The 24,312-nt window shown below is 39.6% G+C and overlaps 1 protein-coding gene across 2 annotated transcripts; it reads left to right on the forward strand.

Annotated features, from left to right (window-relative positions):
- The first annotated feature begins 130 nt into the window (after positions 1–130).
- HOOK1 (hook microtubule tethering protein 1) lies at positions 131–24,312 on the forward strand. Of its 2 annotated transcripts, XM_048312856.1 has the most exons (22): positions 131–252; positions 4,474–4,559; positions 6,125–6,197; positions 6,502–6,552; positions 7,550–7,682; positions 8,309–8,376; positions 9,596–9,658; positions 10,354–10,437; positions 13,022–13,188; positions 13,784–13,924; positions 15,006–15,207; positions 16,024–16,134; positions 16,431–16,518; positions 16,603–16,663; positions 17,088–17,228; positions 17,833–17,920; positions 18,253–18,287; positions 18,838–18,920; positions 19,280–19,380; positions 19,701–19,802; positions 20,483–20,551; positions 20,751–24,312. In XM_048312856.1, exons 1-22 carry the CDS (start codon positions 202–204, stop codon positions 20,907–20,909), a joined length of 2,157 nt encoding a protein of 718 aa, XP_048168813.1. In that variant the 5' UTR covers positions 131–201; the 3' UTR covers positions 20,910–24,312. The 2 variants fall into 2 exon arrangements, with proteins under 2 accessions (XP_048168813.1, XP_048168815.1); XM_048312858.1 differs by lacking the exons at positions 131–252; positions 4,474–4,559; positions 6,125–6,197; positions 6,502–6,552 and having other exon boundaries at positions 7,594–7,682; positions 8,248–8,376.

Genomic DNA, 24,312 nt, shown 5'->3' on the forward strand with positions numbered 1-24,312 from the left:
CGCGAGCGCACCCCTCCTCGGCTGTGATTGGCCAAGCTCGCTGTCACTCCTGGTCTCTGAGCGCAGGGGCGGGCGCTGAGTGGTCGGCGCTGGCGGCGGCCCCGCCCCCGCGGGGACGCGCGGGCGGAGCGGAGCCGCGGCCGGAGCCGCCGGAGCGGGGGTGGCCTGAGGGCGGGGGACGCGGATGCTGTCGCCGCCGCCATGGAGGCGAAGTCGGCGGACCCGCTGCTCTGCGACAGCCTCATCCTCTGGGTGAGTGGCGCGGGGGTTCTGCCGCCTCTGGGGCCCCTCGAGGACAGCGACGAGGCGCCAACGGCGGGGGGCTCTTCTCTCCATCCTTCCCTCCATCTCTCCGTCCACCCCTCCCTCCGTCCCCGCCCGCGGGAGCAGGAGCAGGAGCTGCGGGTGGGTCGGGCACGGCCGCGGCAGTGGGGGCTGCCTGGGACACGCTGCTCACAGCCAGCAGAAGGTGCCCGCGGCTCCCTCGAGGTGTGGATGTGGTGGTTGGAATATCCCCTGGGCCCAAGTGCGGCTCTCCAGTGGTGGCTTCAGTGTGGAAACTGCTCGGCAATTAACAATATGAATAAATAAATGCAATTAATTTGAATTGACAGGCGCAGAAAGCTCAGAGTATTTCATACCGGCTGGTTAAAGCGTTTATTAGTCAGGCACGCCACACCTGGGCGTGTGATGTTACCTGTGCCAGAAGCACCTGTTTGGAACTGTGGAGTTATTTAGGTTGAAAAAGACTTCTAAGGTCATCGAGTGTGAACATGTTTGTTAAATTCATCAATCACTCTTGCTTCTTCTTTATGTTTCTCTCCAAGCTTCTTCTGTGACCTTGTCTGTAATTCTGGTCTTGCAGGTGCAGTAATTTTGGTCACAGGGAACTCTACTGAATAAAACTCCTGCATGAAATGTTGGCAGGGAAGGTCACAATTGCCTGTGTGAAAGGTTTCTCTAGAAATAGCAGGTGTTTTGCTCTGTGAAGTGTAAATCATGGAGAGAAGGGAGTGTTTTAGAAGCACTGTAGAAATCCAGGAATGAAACTGGTAAAAGTAACAGGAGCAGCAGCCAGAGTAGGTGTTCTTAATTTCTGCATGGCAGTACAACAGTGTTGATGAGTTAAAGTCTGTAATAAATCACTGATAAACAATTCTTTCCTTTCTTTTCCTCCCTCCATTTTCCTTTTAGTGACATTGTATTCTCCCAATGTTTTGTTTGTCTCTAGAATTTTGGTTGTCTTATATTTACCTCTGTCTACTTAGATATATTTTGTTATTTAATCTTTCTATTTCTTGGGGCTCTTTAATTTTGTATTTTCCCCTCAGTAGTCAAGTAAGAACAACTCCGTCGTGATTCAATGGCAAAACAAATCACTGTATTCCTGAACTCCTTTACAAATCTTGTCAGCATTCCTGAACTCTATTATTTTTTTACAATTCCTGCTTAAAATTTTCTTAGCCTAATTCTCATTTATGGTATCCTCACAGTGCCTAGCTGTAATTACATCATGAATTTTAATGGAACCTTAAGTGGCCTTAAACTGAGCAATTGTGTCAACGTAAAGGAACATTCAGGTTTTCTATACAACACTCAGCAGATGCATGTTTTTAGATTTAGCACCCTATTTCTCAGGCCTAGTTTACAACTTAGAAACTGACTGTTAACACTAGGATGTGTTTGAAACATCCTTTCCCAATTTGAATTTCAGTGTGAATAATAGGGAAGAAAGTGATGTGGGGAGAGGGGGATGAAGTGCTCTGTGTTTTGAGAGAGAAGGGTTCTGTAACTCTCTGCTTCTAATGGTTTCTCAGTTTGTTTGCTCATTAATAGAGCAAGCAGATGCTTATGATTCTCTGTGTTCTGCTGCCAGATCTGGCACTTTTCTATTTTTATTTTACCAAGTGCTATATTAGAGAACATGCTGTGTCCAGAGGAGAAAGAGAAAATTCAAATAAAAATGTTACCTATTGGTTCTGTAGCCCAGGTGTCATGGAATTTAAAGTCCTGAGGATTTTGCAGGAAAAACATAAAGCAGTTAAATTGAATTATAGGAATAAAGTTTATGAGTAGCCATGAAAAATTGACTTAGGTAATACCTGCTAAGATGGAACTCACAAATCTGTAGCAGAAACAATTTTCTAAGTTAGTTATTTTTCCACTCTGTGTAGAGGAAAAGTTAATGGGATGTTTTTCAGTGCTGTATTGCCTTAGCCTCCAAAGCAGGGACTGGATGTATGGCGACATCTTAAATTGGAAACTTTTTCCACTATAAATGCACCACTGCTTGGCACTGGCACCACTGGTAATGTTCATTCTGTCCAGTGGCTGACTTACTCTACTAATATTCTTGGTTTCAGCATGAGAGTGTGTATTTTTATTTTAAAAACTCTTTGATTACTCTGTAAAACCTCTGTCCCTCGTGTGTATAATCCAGGTGTGAAATGGAGAAACTCAACCCCTCACCCTCAGGTGAAATTGAAGGCACACCTTCCCCAGGTGGATGGGCTGATTTCTGCTGGGCACTCAACACTCGTGTTTCATCTGCAAATGTTTGGTCGAGGAGCTACAGAATGAGCTTTTCAGCTGTGTATGTGAGCATAGTAGCTCTGTGTCTGAGAGAAGAACTTCTGCTGTAGCAGCAAGTGGCAGGGTGCATTTGGGGTTGAATTCACTAAATGGTTTTCAGTGTGAGCAGCAGCATATCCTTGGAGCTATAGTTAGTAAAACTAAGAAAATGAGGGAGAAGAGAGAAAAGAGCACTGCTACAGTCCTGAAGTCTGTGGCTTCTTTTTCCAGCCTCCTCCCCACGCCTGCCACTTTCATTGGTTTTTCAAGAACAGTAAAAATCCATTTTGATGAAATGATTGGGCTGGCATGAAGTTTGGAGAACCCATAATTAATACTTCTACTCCCTCATTATTTCTAGGTCATTATGTGACTTTTAGATACATAGAGAAACCAAGACTGTCAGTCCTGCTTTTTACTTAATTTTAATTAGCTGTTTCTATTCTGGGAGATGGTGCATAAAGCATTATTGCACGTCAGGGTTTTTTAAGTCTTTGTTTATCTGCTGTAACAGGTTCAGGTGAAAGGGTAGCGCCTCTGCTTAGCAATTTCCTTGCTTTAGGAGGGGTATATCCAAATGGCAGCATCACAATATTGTGCCATAAAACTCTGGATTTTGGGAAGCTCAACCTGGAATGTAAACTTGCATGCCCGTGTTTGTGCTGAGGCTGCTGGAGTAGTAGAAGCCAGTGCTCTCAGGCACAGCAGCTTTGGGCTGTGGTGTTCTACTTAATCTTTTATGTAACCTAGGGGGGATTACTGACTTCTCTCCTCCTGTAAGACAGGATTTAAAGCCACTTTTTAAATTAAAAAAACAAATGAATAAAATCGCTTGCTCTGCAATTCTGCAGTTCTTCTCTTGGCTGGATTTGACTCTTTTTGAAGGAAGCAAACAAGCATTCAGAATTATGGCCACTCTTTATAAAAACAGAGTGGGCAAAAAATGCCGTAGATTCTCACAGCTGGAAACTGCTTTTCCATCACTCTGGTCCAAGTAGTTCCATTTCCCAAACACAAGGTCATTCACCAGGAAGGAGTTCTGAAGAAGTTTGTGTTGCACAGGATGTGTGGGAAAGCCCTCTTGAGGATGCACAGGTTTTTTAGGACATTGTAAATGCAGTAAGTTTAAGAAGTCAATTTCTGCAGTGGACAGGGTTTATAAGTATCTATACTTGCTCCCATTCTGTTCTGTCTTCTAACAGTACTAATAATGAACTTTCTGTTTTGTTTATTGTGGTAAAGAAGGCTCTTATTTTCCTGAGTAACTGTGATGAACTGCCATGTGTATGGAAATGGCTCTCTCATCTAGAAGAATTAGTTCTGAGCCGATTGTCTTTGGAGGAATAAAATATTGCAATTCTAAATATACAGGTAGTTCTGTTAAAATGTTAGCTGTAAGCTTGGGGATAGTTTGAAAAAAGTCCCACAATATCTAAAACAGAGACACATTTTAACATTGGGGTAATCCCATCCTATTTCTATCACTAAATTCTTGTAGTAAAAGACTGGAATTTTTTTTTTTCCCTGTCAACATTCACACCTTATTCTGATGCTATTTTTTGTTTAGGTAGTTACATCCAGAACTAAGCACTGCAACATAATTCGAAGGCTGGGTAAATATGACTTTAGTCTCCCAAGTTATTTTTCCATAATCTGATTTACAATAGAAGGCCTAGCATGGAAAAACAGAACATGGGTGTTCGTACCAACTTTTTAAGCTACAAGTCATAACAGTCACAAATGTTGAGATAATTGGGTTGCCTTAAAGTCTGCATGGTTCAAAAAGGATTTCAAGTAGAAAGACATCTTGCTAAATGCTTGTGGCTTAAAGGGGAGATGGAAGATGGCAGCTAATTTATTGTCTACTGAACTAAACCCAGTGGTTTTTTTTCCCTGGTTTAGCTGCAGACGTTCAATACAGCTGCACCCTGCAGAGATGTCCAGGACTTGACTAGTGGGGTTGCCATGGCTCAGGTGCTTCACCAAATGTAAGTTGATTCTTCAGCTGGAAGAAGAGGGATTTAATTTCCTCAGGTTTTTGTGTTTGACAGACGTAGTTGCTTTTAAAGTAGGCAGAAATTCAGAGTGAACAGTTTATAACAGAAGACAGGTTATGCCTTTGTATTGCTGTTTTGGGGATGATATAATAGTTGAGTAATAACATGATGGAAAAGATGATGAGAAGATATACAAATAGTGCAGTATTAAATTAATATTTGGGGATAATTGGGCAAGGATGACATTATCTTTTTCACTTTTCCCATCAGTGCTATTTCCATGCTTCAGGCAATATGTTCCTCTTTGGAATGAGAAACTAAAGGTTCCAAAGGCATGACTTTGTGTTCTTTTCTTCCTGGAGTTGCTCAATTAATTTAGATTTAAGTTCTGGGTTTTAAATGACAACCTATTATTTATGTGGAAAAAAATACTTTTAAAACTTCAATGGCAATTAATAGTTAGGAATTATTTTACTTTTGGTTAGCTTTTCTATTGGTGTGTTGAAGATTGGTACTCTGAGTGATACACTAGTTTTGAAATTTGCATAGAGGGTTGTAATGCAAGTCTTTTTTTGAAAGAGTATCATGCTACAAGTTATCATTGCAATTTTATTGCTATTGTTGGCCCAGATAATTGAAGAGGAGTCTGCATTACCACCTCAGGTTCAAAGTGTCATTTTGTAATCATTAAGAAGTGACTTAAGCACCATCACAATCCACCTCCCCAAAAAAATGAGCTCAGAAACCCTCCTGTCTGTTTGTAAAGATTTTAAATGTACCTTTTAAAGACAGAGCTGACCCTTTTCCTGGACATGGCAAAAATTGATTTAGGGCTTGCTGAGGGTTGCTTCCCATGTATTTGGGTATTAGGCTGCCACATGCTTTGGGCAAACTTTTTAAGACCAAGTTGGTTCATGTGCAAGTGGGGATAATGATTGTCCTTTATTAGGGGCTTTGAGAGCAGTGAATAAACAGTGCACTGTCAAAGTTAAATATTGTTAACTATGCTGTGATTGTACTGCTTGGCAGCTCAGTGTGTATAAACACCTCCCTCAGCAATTCATCCTTCTTTATGCTGGCAAAGTGAATCCCCTTCTGCCCAGGGGAGCCAGAGACATACAAAATATACAAAATGCCAGTAGTTTAAAGTGTTTTCTTAATAAGTGCCTTTGACAAATTGTAGTGAATGTTAGTTAGTCCAGCCTACAGGAATAGGTACCAAACATAATGTCAGCACTAGTCAAAAAAGATGTTTCTTTACCTCATTATGGTTACTTTAGCAGGTATAAAAATTCAGCATGACAAAGGTTTTCACATCCTTGTGTTGCAGCCATAGCTGGCTCAGGCACACACAGAAATTCTCCCAGCCCTGGAATGTGCCTTAATGCAGCCAGCAGGGTAGAAATTTCCTGTCACATAAGTTTACCTTGCAATCTCCAGGAGTTCATGCCTCATTAGACACTGTAGTTCAGCATCAGATGATTTAATGCCGGGAATTTGCTGTCTTAATTTATTTAAATCTGTGCTTATTGATTAATCATTTAATTTTATTTCAGAGATGTTGCCTGGTTTGATGCGTCTTGGCTCAATCGCATTAAAGAAGATGTTGGTGACAACTGGAGAATAAAGGTATTTAAAACTGAAGATAGTGAACTCTGTGGGGTTGGGTGTTGTGGTTGTCCTGAGGTCTGGCAGTCCAAAATCTACAGAATTAAGCGCAAGCTTTTCAAGGCTATTTTAAATGAGCTTGAACTGTCTGTTGATAGATGACTTCCAGCAATATTGCATGGGGATTTTCTGTTGTGATTATTCTCTTCCTATGTCCTCTCATAGAGCTGCCTTGTAACCATTTTATTAGAAATTGCTATTTGATATAATAAAAAGTAAAATTTTTAATAGAATTGTAACCTTGTCTTTCATGTACAACAACTAGTCCAGTAATTTGAAGAAGATACTGCAAGGAATTATGGACTACTATCATGAGGTATGGAAAAACAAATTTATTGTTGTTGTTCTCATCATTAAACACGATGATTATTGCTGCCCTTGACTTTGCCAAGTAGAAAAAAAGCTGTAACTTGTTTTGAGGACCTATTAGGCAGAAAGTGTATGATAATTGTCTGTTAAGTGGGAGGTCTGAGTGAATATAAAATTAGTTTGAGCAGGTGTGTTTTAGATAAGGCTCTTCGAGTATGATCTGGGAACCACATCTCTGCCCAGGTGAATGTTGAAGGACTGAGCTGCAGAATCCTGTTGACTTTTGTGTGTGCATTCATGTTTGCTCTTGTCTATAGAAGGTTTAATCCTTTTGTACACAACAGAACAAACTCAGCAGCCCCAGTCTAGGTTTTATGATCTTCACTTGGGAGCTGGGAGCCAAGGTAGGAATCCTCCTGGACACAGTAAGGATCAGTTTGTTCTGTCTCATCCAGGGATGAGTACAGCAGCCATAAAAGGCTGCTGTATTTTGAGTTTAAAAAAAAAAAAAAATTGCTGAATTTTGTATGTGTTGACTTGATTACAGTTCTGTAATGGGTGTGGTCTAGAAAAACTAGCCAGATCTTGTTCTGGCTTCCTGCTCTCACCTGGGCCGAGCTGTGACACCAAGTGCCAGGCCCTGATGTGCTGCCAGGTCTGAGGATCTCTGGCAAGCCCAGAAGCAGAACTTGCTTAAGCTCGTGAGGAGCTTTTTGAAGGATTTGGAAGCAACTCCATCTGGAAGTATTATTAATTCCTCCTTTTATTATGTTGGTAAAATAAATGTGTTCTCTAATATTTGAGAATTGTTCCAATAACTTTTACTATTGTCACTTCTTCTTGTAGAAGTGCTTGGTTAACTAAACCTGGTAACAAACTTACTCCTAGGACATTTTCTCTGGCTGGCTCACTGAGTCCAGATTTCCTACGTGATAGCAGATTTTCATGTTGAACAAAAGTGGGAGTCTACTTTTTCTCTTTAATTTTTTTAAAAATTTTTTCAGTTCCTGGGTCAGCAGATTGCAGAAGAGCTTATTCCAGACTTGACCCAGATATCTGAGAACTCGGATTCCATGGAACTGGGCAGGCTCCTGCAGCTTATTTTAGGTTGTGCTGTCAACTGTGAGAGGAAACAAGGTAGGCACTACTTTAACCTGCTCAACAAACAGCAGACTGCCTCAGGTGGTAGTTAAGGTGGAAAAGTGTAGAAACTTCTCTTTCTTATCCATCAACATTGTTAATATGCTGAATGCCTGTTCTGAAACTGGAGTTCACTTAAAAGCAGAAATTATATGGGAAGTGAATAAAACTCAAAACTTTGTTCAGAATAAGTTTAAAAATAAAGTCTGAAGTGTGTATGGTTTATTCATATTGTTAAAATACGTACCAAGTCCTAGAACTTCCTATTCAAATGCAAATCTAGCAAAATTAAATTAAACCCTTAGATTAGAAACTGCCTCTTCTGTGCCTGCAGAGGCTCAAGATTGAATTGGTTGTTTTTGCTCCACTTACCAGAACTAGTCCTCTGTGCTCTGATGGCATCTCTCCTTAGGCAGAATATAAATTTGTCTGGTTAAGAGTTTATAATCTTTTGTGCTTATCTACCATATTACTGGATGTTAATGGTAGTCCTCTGTGTAAAAAGACCACTGCCTGTTTTGAGGGAGCTTTATGGATAATAGTTTCTTCTGGATCTTTCCAGCATGTTATTCAAACCATTGAGATGAACATTGTCATGAGTCACTACAAATCCTTTTTCACAGAACACATACAGAATATCATGACCCTTGAAGAGTCTGTTCAGCACGTTGTCATGACAGCCATTCAGGAGGTAGGTAACAGTTCATAGCCTGATGCCATCAGCTGAGAAGTCCAAATAACTTTTTGTTGACCTTTGTGAATTCTTTCATGCAAGCAAAGGTCAGGGAAGAGTATAAGTACTTTCCTAAATTATTTGGGAGGTTCAGGACAGAAAACCCTAAACCTCAGCCGAAGGGTTTTGATTTTACATTTGTGGTGCCCAAACATCCAGCAGATGCTTAAGATTTTTTTGTTCCACTCCAGAAATGTGTACAGTTGCCAACCACTGATTATACTGGAGTCAGATTCTGAAATTTCTGTCCCAGTCTTGGTTGCAGAGTTAAGCTGATGGTGTTTGTGAGGCTGCATTGTTCTGACAGACCATTCCAGCCTCTGACTAACAAGCTTGCAGCTGCATCTCTTCTATTTTTGTCATGGTGTGCTCCTCCTCCTGTCTTAATTTGTTCTTGGTTGGATCATCTTAGTGATCCAGCTCACAGCTTAGCTCTGCAGTCACTGGCTTTTGAGAGCTTCAGGACTGTGAAGCAGAGTGTGGAGAGAGGCAAAAACTAAATACTGACTTGAAGAAAAGGTGTGTAATTGCACCCTCATCAAGGTAACAGTGGAGTTGGTAATAGGCTTTATAACTTAGATTTAAATTGACTGTATAGTCTTTAAAGTGAGTAAAGGTTACCCTGTAAGTGTCCTATTGGTAGAAATAAATCCATAAACCTTGTGTTTGTTGTCTTCTGACTAAGTAAACTTTCTCGAATAAGGTCTAGAAATAATTCAGTAATTCCTGAGTGAGGAGTAAAGCCCTTTAATTGTTGGTAAATACACATTGTACATCTTTGTATTGCAGAAGTAATGTTGTCACTGTTTGTTTAGTGGCAATTAATGGGACACAAAGAAGTGTGATAAGTTAGTTGAAATACTGTCTTCTGGTTCATTCCAGTTTGACTGACTAGGGAGTGGCAATACCTTCAACACATCACACATTCATCCACTACAATGTTACTGACCACTTGATTAATTAAGAGAGGAGGGAGGTAAAAAATCATCTTATTGTAGATCTGTTTAAATCTTTTACCAGTCATGAGGTGAGGAGGAGTGTTATTAATCTGTTTTGGTATATTGAAGGGATGCAATAACACAATGGAAAATACAGTTGGTAACTCAGTAGACAGTGAATTTACAGATCTATCTATAACCGCTAATTTAACCTTTTTTGCTGTGGCCTCTTTCTGTAGCTCATGAGCAAGGAAGTAACGGGTCCTTCCCCGTGTGATGCATCAAGTGAAGTGGAGCAGCAGGTAACTGCCTGATCTGTGTTGCTGTTGTAGATCAAGCCTGAACAATAAGTTGGTATCTTGCCATCCCTTAAATGAAGTAATGCTGGTTTTCAGTGCTAATTAACTGAAACCTTAAGTGCTATTCTATAGCTTCTATAAAACCCCACAGTGACTGCTGTGTCATTTACCTGCATGGCATAAAACTGGTCAGTGCAAGCCTACATTGCAGGAAGGGGTAGGGGTGCATCAAGGCTCAACCTTGTCAGGCTGAGTGCTTCAGGTTATTTTTAAGGGGTTATGAAAATTCCCTATAATTTGAACCCTACAAGGTGTTGCACATAAAATGAATTTGTCTTTAAAAGTAGCTGCCCATAAAGGAGCATCAGTATTTCTATTCTGAGATGAAGGGCAGGCATTTGATTTAACAGGGATTTGGAAATGGTGACAGCATGAATGTTCCTGTATTTTGTTTTGTTGTGCCTTTAGCCTAGGTTGTTGTGTTTCAATAATTTACTTTCTACATGTGATAGTCATTTAGAAGGCAAGTGAAATGAGCAGGGTTTCTGATCTAGCAGAGTATATATAGGTTTGTGTGTCAATGTGTGCACCTAACAGCCTACTTAAATAATTGGTGTATGCAGTTGTGGCACTTTAGAAGCTGTAACTGAGTATTTTGGTTGTGGGCCACAGTAATTGACTGCCTTATTTTTTGAAAGCTTAAAAAAGCCTTGGAAGACCTTCAGGAAGCACTAGCAGAAAAAGAGGAGTTGGCACAAAGATGTCAAGAGCTGGATTTGCAGGTAAGAAACAGCCAGTTGCTTATTTCTTTAATATGTAGTGGTGCTGCTGTTAAGATGCAGAAATTCTGAAGGGTAAAGTGAATTTTGCATTGTTTAAATTTATGGGAGAATTCTTAGCTGCTTGTGGGGGAAAAGCAATCATTCTGTGCTCCAAAATGCAATTACTGGAAAGAGTTTTCTGATGGAAGTGTAAGCTAAGGTCCTGTGCCAGCTTATCTCAAAGGTTCTTTGTCTTAGCTTAGTGTTTACCCTTAGTAGCAGGTAGTGTTAAAACAGTGTTATCATGGTTTTAAAAATCGCCTTTCTCATTTTCAGTCCTCTAGTCTTTTGTACTGTGTCCAAAAAATCCAGTTCGTGTAATAAACAATAATTAGATTTAATCATAGGAAAATGATGCTGTTTCAATAGGAGTTGATGAATGACAGAAATTTGTAATTTATCTAAAATTTGCTAACTTTTTCTCATACACAATTGCAACATGGAGGATATTTCAGGATAAAAATAATGAAAGCTAATATATCCTTGCTGGCATTTTCAAGCAACAGTACTAATAGGCCTATTTTTGTTTTTAATGGATGTAGCAGTTAATCAAGTCACTCTTGTGAGAAAGGAGGACTTCATGACAATAACGAGAAATTTGCATTTCAATCAACTTTTTTAAAAAAAAGAATCACTTTTCAGCCCCTCTCTTATGGCACTATAATCTGAGAATAGAAAGAGTTTTATCTGGGAAGGCAATTCCTGTCAGGTTTGGCTCTGCACAAAGAGAACATTCGGGTGGCATCTTCTTGTAGGAGCCAGAGGGCTGTACTGGCTGTGTGGGCCTCTGGAAATGAACACCCACAAAAGCAGAGGCCAGTTTTACATTTCTCACAGACAATGACAACTGAAAGAGTAGAATACTTGTGTCTAAAGCAGCTCAGAGCTACTTGCTATGCCCAGGAAGCTATTGCTATAATTGAATTGATATTTAATTTCCTTTCTTTCTTGAGGCAGTAGTAAGGCTTCCGAGTGAAAGCAGAGATCTAAAAATGCTTGTGAGAAGAATCTGCAGGAGAGATCCCAGGTGTTCTCCTGTTTTCCACAGCTTTTCTTCCAGAATTCTGTTAATTAATCATAGATGATGCAAAGCCCGTTGCTGGTAACGTGGCATGGGACAGGTGAAAGGTGTTCAAGGGACAGGTACTGCTGAATGTAAACAGATGAGTTAATGACACCACAGCTCTGTAGTACTGTGATGTGTCTTTAAAAACTCTCTTCCTAATTTGTATTGACTTTGATGCCACTTCTGCTATGTTGAAATAATAAAAAAGAGGAGAAGGCTACCAGAAAGGAACTGAGAAAAGATATGAGACTTACTCTGAGTTGTGTCATAGTTTGATTTTTAGGTTTTTTTAAGTCTAAGATGGGTGATGTTTTAGCATTTTTCTAGAAGTCTGAATGTTGTGCATGCTTAAGGAGTGGCTGACCTTGAACGGCAGGCATTCTGCTGAGCAGGGCTCGGATACGCTCTCTACTCACAGGTGTTTGTGTGCATGGAAATAAATAGTAAAAGACATTTGGTACATAAAAAGGAGTGAACCTACAAAGCCAGCACCTAATGAAGTGGGAGATTAATTACTGTTTGACTTTTACATCTGTTTGACTGATAGATTTTTAAATTGTGATCACAAACAAATTGTTTCTTAATATTGCATACATAGATTATTTCTGTTTAATAATGTCATCGTGATGGTTTTTGTAATTTTATTTATTTGAAGCCGTAATATTGACTTGACGCTTCTCATTTAAACTAATTCTTAATAAATTCACTTGTAAGGTCTCAGTCTTCCTTGATATTTTCCAAGAGTATAAGAAAGGTAGGTTTACTTTATGATTCAGGAAAACATAACCCAAAAAGCATATTGTCCCTGTTTAAATGCCAGTGACTAACACACGCTACGTGCTCTTATGTTTGACAGGACGTTAAAATTAACACCACAGCTTTCACTAGAAAGGTTCTATCCTCTTAATCCTCCTGGCTGTGAAGCTGGCTCCTGTCAGTGAAGTGTTGTAGCCCCCGTGCTTAGCTGTGACAGCGGGTAGGCGCGTGCGGCGCTGCCAGGGTTGCATGCTCCCCTGAAGCTGGCCAGGCTGTCCGTGCGTGTGCGCTTCGGCCAACCCCGCTTCTCGCAGCCGTTCCCTGCTGAGCACGGCAGCCTGGGCGTGCTGGCCATGCCATGCTGCTTCTGGCTGTCAAGTACAGGCAAGATGGACACTTCTTGCACCAATACTCAGAGTTTTTTGTACGGCGTCCATGGTGTTTTTGATGGAAGTACCAGTTTCCCTCCATATCACTTTGTCTGCCTTTTTACCGTGGTTTCAGTTACAGAAATTTGTCTTTTTATTTAGAGGGACTTTTCCTTTAGTGCTTCATAACTGTCATACACTAAAGCATCTGTATGCTCAAGTGTGCTCTGTAAACTACGTTCTAAAACTTCTAAACGCTCAGCCTTTTTCATAAACTAATTTGGTGATGTATTGCTGTCTCGCCTCAGTTCTTTGGACAGGTCTTACAGTGTTCATGCTGTTTCATTTGTGCTAGGTGGCTGCCCTCCAGGATGAAAAAAACAGCTTGATGTCAGAAAATGAGATTATGAATGACAGACTAGAGCAATTAGATGACTCTCTTGATGATCCAAATACTGTGGTTGCAAAAAAGTATTTCAGTGCACAGTTGCAGCTGGAACAATTGCAAGAAGAAAACTTCAGGTATGAAATTATTTCCCCCAAAAACCTCTCACTTGTCTAATGTACTCTGAAAATTTCTGGTACTCTTTGGGGATTTTCCATCTAAATTTCTTTTGCATTAAAAGCTTTCTAGTGCTGTGTACACATATTTTAAAGACAGTACTTCTATTTAAATAGAAAAAGAATCTGTTGCTTGTTGTAAAAAGTATTAGTTTGTAATTGGTACAAGCTTTTAATAGTACCAAAAAGGTGATGGAAGGCAGAAAAATGAGGGCTGTAACGATTTGTGTGTAAACAAAACAAGCCCTAACCCCTCCAACACCACCATGTCTCTCTACTGAACTGATTCCTTTCACATATTGGTCTCTCTGTGATCCACATTGGGAAACAAAATCACTTTTCATGTGATTTGTTGATACTGATGTGGTCAATTGGCAGTGTACAATCCATTGTGATTTAACAGGTAGACAACAAAATGTTCCATGTTTGCAGGAACATTTTTCCAGCTACTTAAATCAGTAGTTTCCCTGTTACCTTACTTTAGTAATTCTAGTACTAAATGAAACTGTGCAATAATGATGAGTTCCTAACAAAGGTCCCGGTTTGGATCTGGTAGGCTTGAAGCTGCAAAAGATGATTATCGTGTCCACTGTGAAGATCTAGAAAAACAATTGATTGAGCTGCAGCATAGAAACAATGAACTGACCTCTCTGGCAGAAGAATCAAGAGCCTTGAAGGATGAAAATGACATTCTTAGGTATGTAGCAGGGAGAGCTCCACACACGCATTAGGATTTAATGGCTAAATCCAAGGATTTGTCTTTAACAAGATTTTTTTGAGGTGTTACTTTTGCAGATCTTACCTGCATGAGATCTTTGGCAAAGTAGAGGTGAAGTGCAGACTTCCAGGGAAATGCTCCATTGTTTGACAAGAATAACACATGGAATTTTTCTGTGAAGCAATGACTACAGAACTTAGGCTTCTTCATGTGGGACAGAAAGAGGAAGTTCTCATGTAGAAAAGAATATATACAGCTAGAATTTTAATCTAACTTTGTGTCAGTGTTCTAGGCCAGATTTAGGTTAGTGAGATCCTAACTGAAGATGAAACACACAGTAACCTTCAGGAGAATTTAATGTAACATTCCAGCTTGTGTAAACTGTATTCAGTACCAGACCACCCAAGAAATATCCAAAATACAACACAAGTTGTACTGTGAAACTATATTCACAATATATGTGAATCCTCATAAAATAATATGAATAAAAGAAGAAAAGTGGTTTCAGGTGTTTAACTTAGTGGTTCTTAAATAACATCTGAAGCAAATCCTAGCTATAGATTTTTTCCATTATTTTCTCGTACCAGCTCCTGGTGAGATACGAATGCAGATAATAAACACAGATATTAATTTTAAATTTATGGTCCCAGTATTTTCTTACCATGTAGATTTTTGTTAATGATTACCTGACAGTTCTTGGTTGTATCTGCCAGTGATTGTTTTCATAGAGCAGTTGTGTTCTAATTCTGTATAATCCCCCAGTGAGAACATACCAGGTACCAGTACTTTGAGATGACTGTCTAGCACAGGATGTTGTGGTGCCACGGAATTCCTTAGGGATATTTGACCCACTAACCCTTGCTGGCATGTGACTGTCAGTCTCACTTGAAGGTTGGCTGATTTCAGTTTTATTAAGCAAGTTTGTGTTGATGATACATTTAAAAATAAAGCAGTGAGATGTAACTGCTGCTAAGCTGTCACATCTCTCTTTGAAAGCAGCCTGTGTCAGCAGAGTTGGAGTTCTGTAATCCTTCCTTCTAATTGCTGCTTATACCTTAAGGGCCACTGCAGACAAGGCAAGCAAGCTGGAGTCAACGGTGGAAGTGTATCGGAAGAAGCTGCAGGATCTGAACGATTTCCGCAGGCAGGTGAAGTCCCTGCAGGAGACCAACATGATGTACATGCACAACACAGTCAGCCTGGAGGATGAGCTCAGGAAAGCCAACGCAGCACGAGCCCAGCTGGAAACCTACAAAAGACAGGTAGTGCAGCACTTGTGTTTGAAAGGTTCATTTTTCCCCAGGTAGCCGGGAACACCTTAACAACCCTGCATTGTCCCTTTGGAATTTCTTATTTGTGAAAACTCCTTCATACCCTGCCATTCCCCCTGTCTGTTAAACTTGCAGGCTTGACTGTAGCTGCCCTCTCAACTGATGTGAGAGTCCGTAGCCTGCACGTTTTTCTTCTTTACTCTGACCTCAAGTAATTTGTGTGCCTGGGAGAGGTTGATCAGCTGTAATTGAGATAATTTATATGGAATCATAGAATGCATTGGGTTGGAAGGGGACCTTGAAGATAATCTCATTCTACAGCCACAGGCAGGGTCACCTTCTAGCTTCCACTATCCCAGGTTGCTCCAAGCCCCATCCAGCCTGACCTTGAACACTTCCAGGGGTGGGACACCTACAACTTCCCTTGGCAATCTGTGCCAGGGCCTCACCACCCTCACAGTAAAGAATTTTTTCCTAATACCTAATCTAAACCCATTATTTTTCCATTTGAACCCATTCCTCCTGTCCTGTCACTATGTGCTTACGTTCTTATATTCTTATCTTTCTTCATGGAAATTAGAAGTTTAATTTTAATTTTTGTAGTAATTTAGAGAGTTAACTGAAAAACCAAAAAAACCAACAAAAACCCCCCAAAACACACAGGCCCCCATCCTATCTCCTCTTCCCTAAGCTTGAGTGATCAACTGTTTTATTTTGCCTGAATTGGGCAGGGGTGACTGTTTTAATATAGTTTTTGGGAGAAGCATCTTGCAGCTTTCCTCTGCTAAATAATGTTTTTATGAAAAGGTCCAGGAGCTTCATAACAAACTGTCTGAAGAATCCAAAAGAGCTGATAAGCTGGCGTTTGAAATGAAGCGACTTGAAGAAAAATATGAAGCTTTAATGAAAGAAAAAGAAGTAAGTCCCTTCAAGAGTTTGTTTGAGCACCTCATAAATCTCTCTCAAATCCTCTGCTTGAGGAGAACCTTCCTGGCAGTAGTGCCATCATAGTAGTGAAGTTTAGTGCCCTGTGTGTGTGGATATACATATAAAACATAATATGGAATCATCGAATCATGAAGGTTGGAAAAGATCTCCAAGATCATCAAGACCAACTTAAAATGTGCATGTGTCATTATTACTTCTGATTAACGTTATTTGGTTTTAAAAGTGGTGCAGCCTGACCTAATTCCACCTCAAATGTGTCTTGTTAGAGATTGATAGTGCAGTGTGATGCATTAAGAGAGACAAATGAGGAGCTCCGGTATGCACAGATGCAGCAGGATCACCTGAGTCAAACAGGTACTGCTTTATCTTTAGAGGCTTTTTTATTTGTATTAGAGGTTTCTTTAAGTGTGTTAAATTAAACCCCTCATGTGATTTCAGGTGAATCTCGTTTTAAAAGCCATGAGAATCTTGCTGCTGAAATTCTGCCAGTGGAATATAGGTGAGACGAAAGTTTTCAGGTTGTTTTGGGGTATTCATAGGTGGGGCATGATACTGCCTGTGTGAAAGTTCAGTATTTTCCTCGACATGATTCTTTATCCCACTCCTTGCTTTGCCTCCATGTGGGTGTTAATAATTATTTCCCCATACTGTGATTACTTTGTTTTCTTTCCTAAAGTCATATCAGATTGCTGTATATAAATCTAGGTTTGGAGTGACAATTTAAAATTCTGCTCATATCTCTTCAAGTTTTCAAACATTTTAAGTTGCCTTTTAATAACAAATAGCATTGTTACCCCAATTATATCATTAAGCAGAACTTGCTTGGCTCCCTTTGAGGCTGGGGGAGTGAACAGGGCTATTACTTTCTCCTCTTAGTCACCTTCTTAATTAACAGTGACTTCTTTTTGTTGTTTTTGATTCAGAGAGATGTTTATCCGGCTGCAGCATGAAAATAAGATGCTCCTACTGAAACAGGAAGGATCAGAAAACGAACGGATTGCAGAGCTCCAGGAACAGCTGGAGCAGAAGCACCGGACAGTGAACGAGCTGGAAACCGAGAAAAGGTGATGGGTGAAACTACAACATTGTTAAAATGCAACAAAAAGTGATCTCTGGAGTTTCAGGGTGACCTGTGCCATGCATCTGTAGTGTAGCACTGTGAGGAACCTTTTCTTTCACCAGTGTAATCATAAATGAAGGATAATGAAGTAAGGAAGAAGGGAGGTGATTTGAATGTGGTGGTGTGAGATGTGGTAGGTAGATCTGTGTGTACCATACCCTGAGGGAGGTGTTGCTTACAGGACACTCTTCTTAGCTGTGAGTGATTCTTGGTAGACCAAGAATGGATGTGAACTCTATTTCTGGAACTTCAGACTCTTAGACCATGGATTTTCTATCAATGAATGCTAAAGCGGTTTACTAGAATATGAAAATTTTTGGTAGTTATGTTTTCTCAAAACTTAAAATGATTACAGGAATTTCATTATAAAGTATTCAAGAAAGCTCCATGTTTGTTTCAGCAGAAGTTCAAGTCAAACTAAAAGCATTTGAAATCAGTTTATTTGTGGCTTAAATCCTGCTCAGTAGACCCTCTGAAAAATTAATGAAACAGAAAAGTCTGCCTGTGAACTATTCAGATGGGCAATAACTGTCTTTTCCTCCTAAAAGGCTCAATGAAGAGCGTATTGGGGGATTACAGCAGCAAATTGAAGATCTGCAAAAGACTCTACAGGAGCAGGGATCCAAGACTGAGGGAGTAAGTGAAACATATTGCCAGTTTTGTCTAAAGTCCTCCAGTGTAGCAGCAAGTCCTTTGTTTAGATGTGCATCTTACTTTTCAGTGTATCTGAAAAGTGACCCCCACAACTGCAGTTCAGTTGAAAAACTCATGTTTTATGTGATTCTTTATGGAGCTGTAACCCTTCTACTTTACTTCAAAAAATCTGTAGTTTTATCATTCAATGGATTTATTTGCTTTGGCTTATTTGGTTGTGCTCTGTATTCTTGGCTGCTTTGTAAGAGCCCTTGAATGTTGCATGGTTATGAAATACTGAAATGTAACTGAATTTTAACTCTCTCCTTTCACAGTCCAGCAACCTGAAGCAGAAACTGGCAGCACACATGTAAGTAAGGCACATGCATCCACAATAGCTGGTTTACACTACATAGAGCACAGGAACTGCTTAAATCATGGTAGAGATGTCTTGTTTTTCTAAGCCATTGATTTGAGAATTATGCATAAAGTGAGTTAAATATTGGTGTTGTAGTTTTGTTTACTCTGACCATGATGATCTTGTAATACCAGTACCACTTCACTGTCTGTCTCTTCACCACCATCAGCATTTTAACTGTTTTGATTCTACAACAGGCTGCTAAAACCATCACTCGGAGTGTATTCCACTCTTCTGAAACATTCCCAATCCTTTCAGCAGATGTAGTTCTTGCTAAGATGATGCTGGAGGGGCTTAATTGTTCATTTTCCTGGTTTTAACTACGGAAGGATCAATTCAGTAGTCACAACTTTTACGATACTAGTATTTCTATTCAAACCCTGAAGAATTGCTAGAGCTTAAAATAGTTATTTTAATACTTCTGTCAGGAGGTTTAAGCTTTCAGCTGTCAAACCTGGAATTATTTGTGAGCTTAATACGTAGCCCAAATTTTCATTCATAGGGAAAAGTTGAACGAAGTTCATGATGAGTTACAGAAGAAAGAGGCTGATCTTGCAGAGCTCCAGCCTGATGACAGTCAGAACCGTGAGTTGTTTTTTGGTATTTTTTTCATTAGACTGTGTTAAGTTTTTTCTGAAATTATTCCCATATCCACTGGACTATAGGATGCTTGTCTGGATGAGGCTTTCTGCTGCAGCTTAGCTTTAAATCTGAACTGGGGGGTGTGAAGGGAGAGGATCCTGGGGGAGATGAGGTTTGTTGAACAGTGCTCTGCAAAATGGGATTTCAGGGTCAGGTGGGACAACTGAAACAAAAATAAGAACTTAAACCTTCTAGCTTCTACGTAGTTCTCTGTTTGAGGGCTGGTGAAATCAAGAGAACACAGAAGCCTTGAAAAACCAGTTTCTATTTTGTATGTCTTTGTTGATAATTTCTGTAAACAGCCCAGAAGATCGGAGAGCTGGAAGCAGCTTTACGAAAAAAAGATGAGGATATGAAAGCAATGGAAGAAAGATATAAAATGTACCTTGAAAAAGCAAGGAATGTGAGTGGCACGTTTCTGAACATATGCATTCCTCCCTCATAAATTGTTAAACAAATTGAGTGTCTGTGTCCCCACCTCCCAATTAAACTTAGTAGCTACATGTTGCATTTTTAGTCAGATTGTTCAACTGCAGTCAATTAAGTCTGAGAGAATAAATAGGGTTTAGGCTGAGCATGAGGTGCAGTAAGCATTCCTTTGTATCCTTTGCTCTCTGTTGTACAGTGGAACAGCCTGTTCTGACATTCCTCCTGTCAGCAGATGAGATGGAGAGCTGTTGAGAATCAAACTGACTTGTAATGCTCTTCTTTTGCCTTGTCCAGGTGATAAAAACCTTAGACCCCAAGCTAAATCCAGCATCAGCAGAAATTATGTTGCTCAGAAAACAGATAATGGAAAAAGACAAAAGAATTGAAGCACTAGAGGTAAAAGTCTTACATATATTTAATAACAACTTCTAATATGCTCTGTTTCTGATATTAGGCATTCAAGGTATTGTTTCCTAGTGGTTCAGTAAAATCTGCTTGGCTGAAATTCTGAATGGATTGTTGACAGTAGTCCAAATATCAAAAGAGTTGGGGAAATGCATTCAGTTTCACAGCGATATTGCAGGGACTAGTTAGAATAGTTGCCTCAGCAAATACAGAACTCCTCAACATGATTCAGTAGGCTGATAGGTCTGACTGTATAAATGCTGTGGCCTCACATTTCTTTTATGTAATGTGTACTAGGGAAGTACATTATATAATAGCAATTAGTCAGTCACTGGAGGTACATTCTTTTCAGGTGAAAAATTACTAAATTATTCATAGATTTTCTGATACACAGCAGACCTCTTGTGCATTTCCCCACACAAACCCTCAGAGTACATTTCCAAGTTCCGTTTGTGTTTCTAACCGCAACTTGTGTAGTTCAGCCTCTTCTTAAAGCAGGCTGATATTTATCTCTCAGTCTTTTATGAAAGTATTTTTGTTTATACATCTAGGCTTTGTAGTTACTTTGTGTATTGAAGCATTTCTGCTGCCTGTGTTTATTTCCCTCAGTGGACTGCAGTAAGTCTATGCACCTAAAATTTGTGTTTTCACTGAGCTTCGTCTCTTTGCAGAATGAATTCAAAATGGCTAAGCTACGTGACTATGAGGAAAAGCTGATTGTAACTGCATGGTATAACAAGGTGGGTCAAAAAGTCACTTATTGGTATTTCAGAAATCAGAAAAACATATTTTGCTCCATGTGCCAGTTAAATCTTAGTTAGTCGAAGAAATACAGCAGAAAAAAGTTCTGTGTGCATACTAAGTAAGCATGAGCGAGATGGGTAATTTTTTTTCTTCTGTTTTTGCTGTTGTTCAAGTTGTAGTTTAACTCCTTTGCAGAGCCTGACCCTGCAGAAGCTGGGCATGGAAGCCAGGCTGGTTGGCAGCAGTGGCAGCTGCGGGGCCGGGCCCGGCCGCTCGTTCCTGGCGCAGCAGCGGCACGTCACCAACACCAGGAGGAACCTCACTGTTAAAGTACCAGGTGCAACATCTGATTAAACACGAGGGCATGAGGAAAACTCACATGCTAAAGTGTCCTTAAATGTTTTATACCTTCCACTTTACCTACTTGATGAAAGAGGAGGTTAGAATGGTGGGCAGCTGCAAATTCCAACCTCAGAACCTGTCAGGAAGGGATTAAGGTGATCAGCCAGAAGGTAGCACGTAGTTTTCCAAGTAGATTTAATAACTGCAGCATGTACAAGCACAACTTAAAAGATTTATATTTGCCTTCAGATTATATTGTAAATATGAAATTTGGCACTATATATTTAAAAGTTTATTTAAATGGGTTTGGGCTAGAAAGTTGACTTTTTTAATGAAAAGAGGTTATGCAAAGGTGTACTTCAGGAAACTGGCAATATTGGGCATTTTTGCTGGGCTCTTCTGAAAATAGATCTAAAAGATTGATAGCATCTTTTAAAAAAAAGACTTTTATAGAATAGAAACTACAATTTTAAAAGCAAGAAAATACTTGCATTTATAGAAGAAGAAAATAAAGGTATAGTACCAGTTGTTATGTAACAGAAGACAGGATTTGTTTTGTGAGAAGCAGAATTGCTCAGTTTATTAAAAAAAAAAAAGCAAAGCTTAAGTTTGTGCATATATACACTGAGGAAAACCTGTCTTTAAGATTTGAATTCACTTAAGCCAAAAAGCTTGTCTTTTCCTGGGTAAGAAAAAAGCTATTATATTAACTCAAAAGTCTGGGCTATATTTTAAAAGTCTGGCGTATTGGTACACTGCATTTATTTGCAGAAAGGGGATTACGTGGGAAGGAGCCCCATTTATTTCAACCTATTTATACAACCCTGTGCATGGAAATTGCATTTCCTCTTTTTTAATTGTAGTTTCACTTGGGTTATTCTGAGCTAGCTGTGCTAGGCAGAGGAATGAGAGATGGCTTTGGCAATTACTGGCAGCAGAGATTGATTGTTGGCAGGGAGAAAAGTGCATAAACTATAATAGTTTGATAGAAGATGAAATGGGGGTTGATACCTGAAATCTGTGTGCAGGAAGTTGCTGTCTTTCACAAAATTTGCGACTTTATTTCCCAAATGTCTTACTTTTGTTTTTAATTGTATTTTTAAGAAACCTGTTAATGTCTGTTCTTTGCAAGTGGTCTAGGAAAAGATCATTATACCCATAGTTAAATAAAATAAAATTGCAGCAGCCCTTAAAATGAAATGAATACACTCAAATTAAGTATTTGAGGGTGCTGTACCAAACCACCATCTAATATAAAATTCAGCTACATGCGAGAATGAAAACCCACCTGTCTCACCTTTAAGGCTATCTTTGATTTGAGACCAGGGTTCAGCTTTACAGAATTTTTAGCTTTTGAATTGTGACATTTGGATAGTGTATTGTTTTGTCTGCCCCTTACTGTAGCTTGTCCGTTGATTTCTTGCTTCCCCAACATCTTAAATTTTTAATTGGCCATTGCATGTAATGCCAGAGAAAAGGCAAGTGTTCATTTTTGATACTTAGGGTCGCTTCTTAGTTGTGGTGTTGTTTTACAGTGCTGTGTGTATGAATAGGCATTCAGCAGATCTCCTCCTTCAAAAGGCGTTGGTTAAAAGCCAGTCTCATGCAAGTGTGGCATGAGCCAGACACATGGCTGTAGGAGAGTTGTCTGTGGTGGCATTCTTCAGGACTCTCTGCTTCTTTGGACTACCTCGTGGGGTTTGAGGTCTGTTACTGCTGCAGTGGTGCTGGTGGAGTTGGTGTTTTTACGGTACGGTTGCATATTTAATCCGCTGGTGCTGTGGGTGGGAGGTGGGGGTGAGCAGTGGAGCAGGAGATTAAGTCTGAGCAAGATGCTTCCATTCCTAAAATCTGGTACTTGGTGTGTTCTAGTGAAACGTGGAACTGTCTCTGATAGTGTTGAGTGGGTCTCTTAACCCTCATTCTTTGCAGCATGGAAACTTTCATGGATGTCCTTCAAATGCTCATGTAGTTGGTAGGCTTGATTTGTTGTACTTCTCGCAGTAGTGGAGCTGTGTCAGTAGTCTGTCAGGTGCTGAATAGTGACAAACTTGGGGCAAATGTCTTTGACTTACACTTCTCAAAACTGCAGACCCTGGGACCAAAAATAACCAAGAACCTCCCTATCATTTAATTGGAAGTTTGTCTTCTGACTAGTGATGGAAGAATTTAAATTCTGAACTACAGGCAGGGACCAGCCTTTTTCAGGGCCCAGTTGTCCCCAGTAATCATGTTGGGGTTGCCAAAATGAATCTAGTTTTCAGGTATTGGACGAAATGTTGCTTATTTGAGACTTTTCCAGACTGTTAAGAGTGAAGCCTGTGAATATCACTCAAAGGTTTCTTTGGGACTGAGAACCTGTTTAAAAGCAGCTGGTCTACGGCTGGTTAAACCTGGGTTCCATCCTGTGAACAAGGACCTGATGTGTAGAAATAAATACTGGATTATAAGCCATGGTGTTGTATTCACTTCAGCTCGTCTGGCTGTGCAGGAAGGACCATCAGATCAGGATCATTTTAATGTTTGCTTCACTTGTGTCAAACCGAAAAGCTGCTAAAAACACTGCTGTGTTACAGCTGAGTTGTGTCCAACACGTAGCAGCAGAGCTCTGTGAATCCATGTCCTTTGATGCACCACTGCTGAGGCAGGAGGAACAAAGAGGCCCCTTGACTCTCCTGCAGGATGAATTTGCACCATCCCATCAGCGCCGTTCAGAGCAGACTCAAATATGAGGTGAAACCACTGAATACTGCTGAAGTTACACAGCATTATTAGTAATTCAGCCAGTTTCCAGTAAAACGGGTAATGTAGATCCAAAGAAACAATAAATATGGTCTGATTGACATATCATTTGTTAAATATTTTTTATATAAGATTAATTACTATGGAAGAGAAGTGTTTTATAGCAATAATACAAAATATGGACTAGTAGGTTCTTTTACTCAAGATGGGTCAGGCAGCAGTTTTGAGAAGATTCTTTTGCAACAACCTTATTATATAGTGGATTAAGAAACATTCACTGAAAATAAATTTTCACCTGATTTTTTTGTTCATTAAAATATATATATGGGTATTCTATTTTCTATGATACACACTTACTTGGAAATAAGTAATATAAGCAATACTGATGTTCTATTTAGGTAGCCATAAATAGTTTAGAAATTAGAATATAAAAACAATTGTTTAGGAGTTGGTAATGTCTAGTACAGTAATTTTCTTACTTGTTTCTTTTTCCCCTTCCCCTAAAACTGGAGTTAAGGTTTTCAGTGTATTGGTGTCTACATCTTCTCTTTAAAACAAATGTAAACACTGTGTTGCATAGAACTCGAAAAATTGCACTAATTTTTAAACTTTTGGTTTTATTTTTTTCTTTGGGAAAAATTCTTTTATATTCACATAAAGATTTTTAAAATTA

The sequence above is a fragment of the Corvus hawaiiensis genome, chromosome 9, assembly GCF_020740725.1.
Source record: "Corvus hawaiiensis isolate bCorHaw1 chromosome 9, bCorHaw1.pri.cur, whole genome shotgun sequence".
NCBI classification, from domain to species: Eukaryota; Metazoa; Chordata; class Aves; order Passeriformes; family Corvidae; genus Corvus; species Corvus hawaiiensis.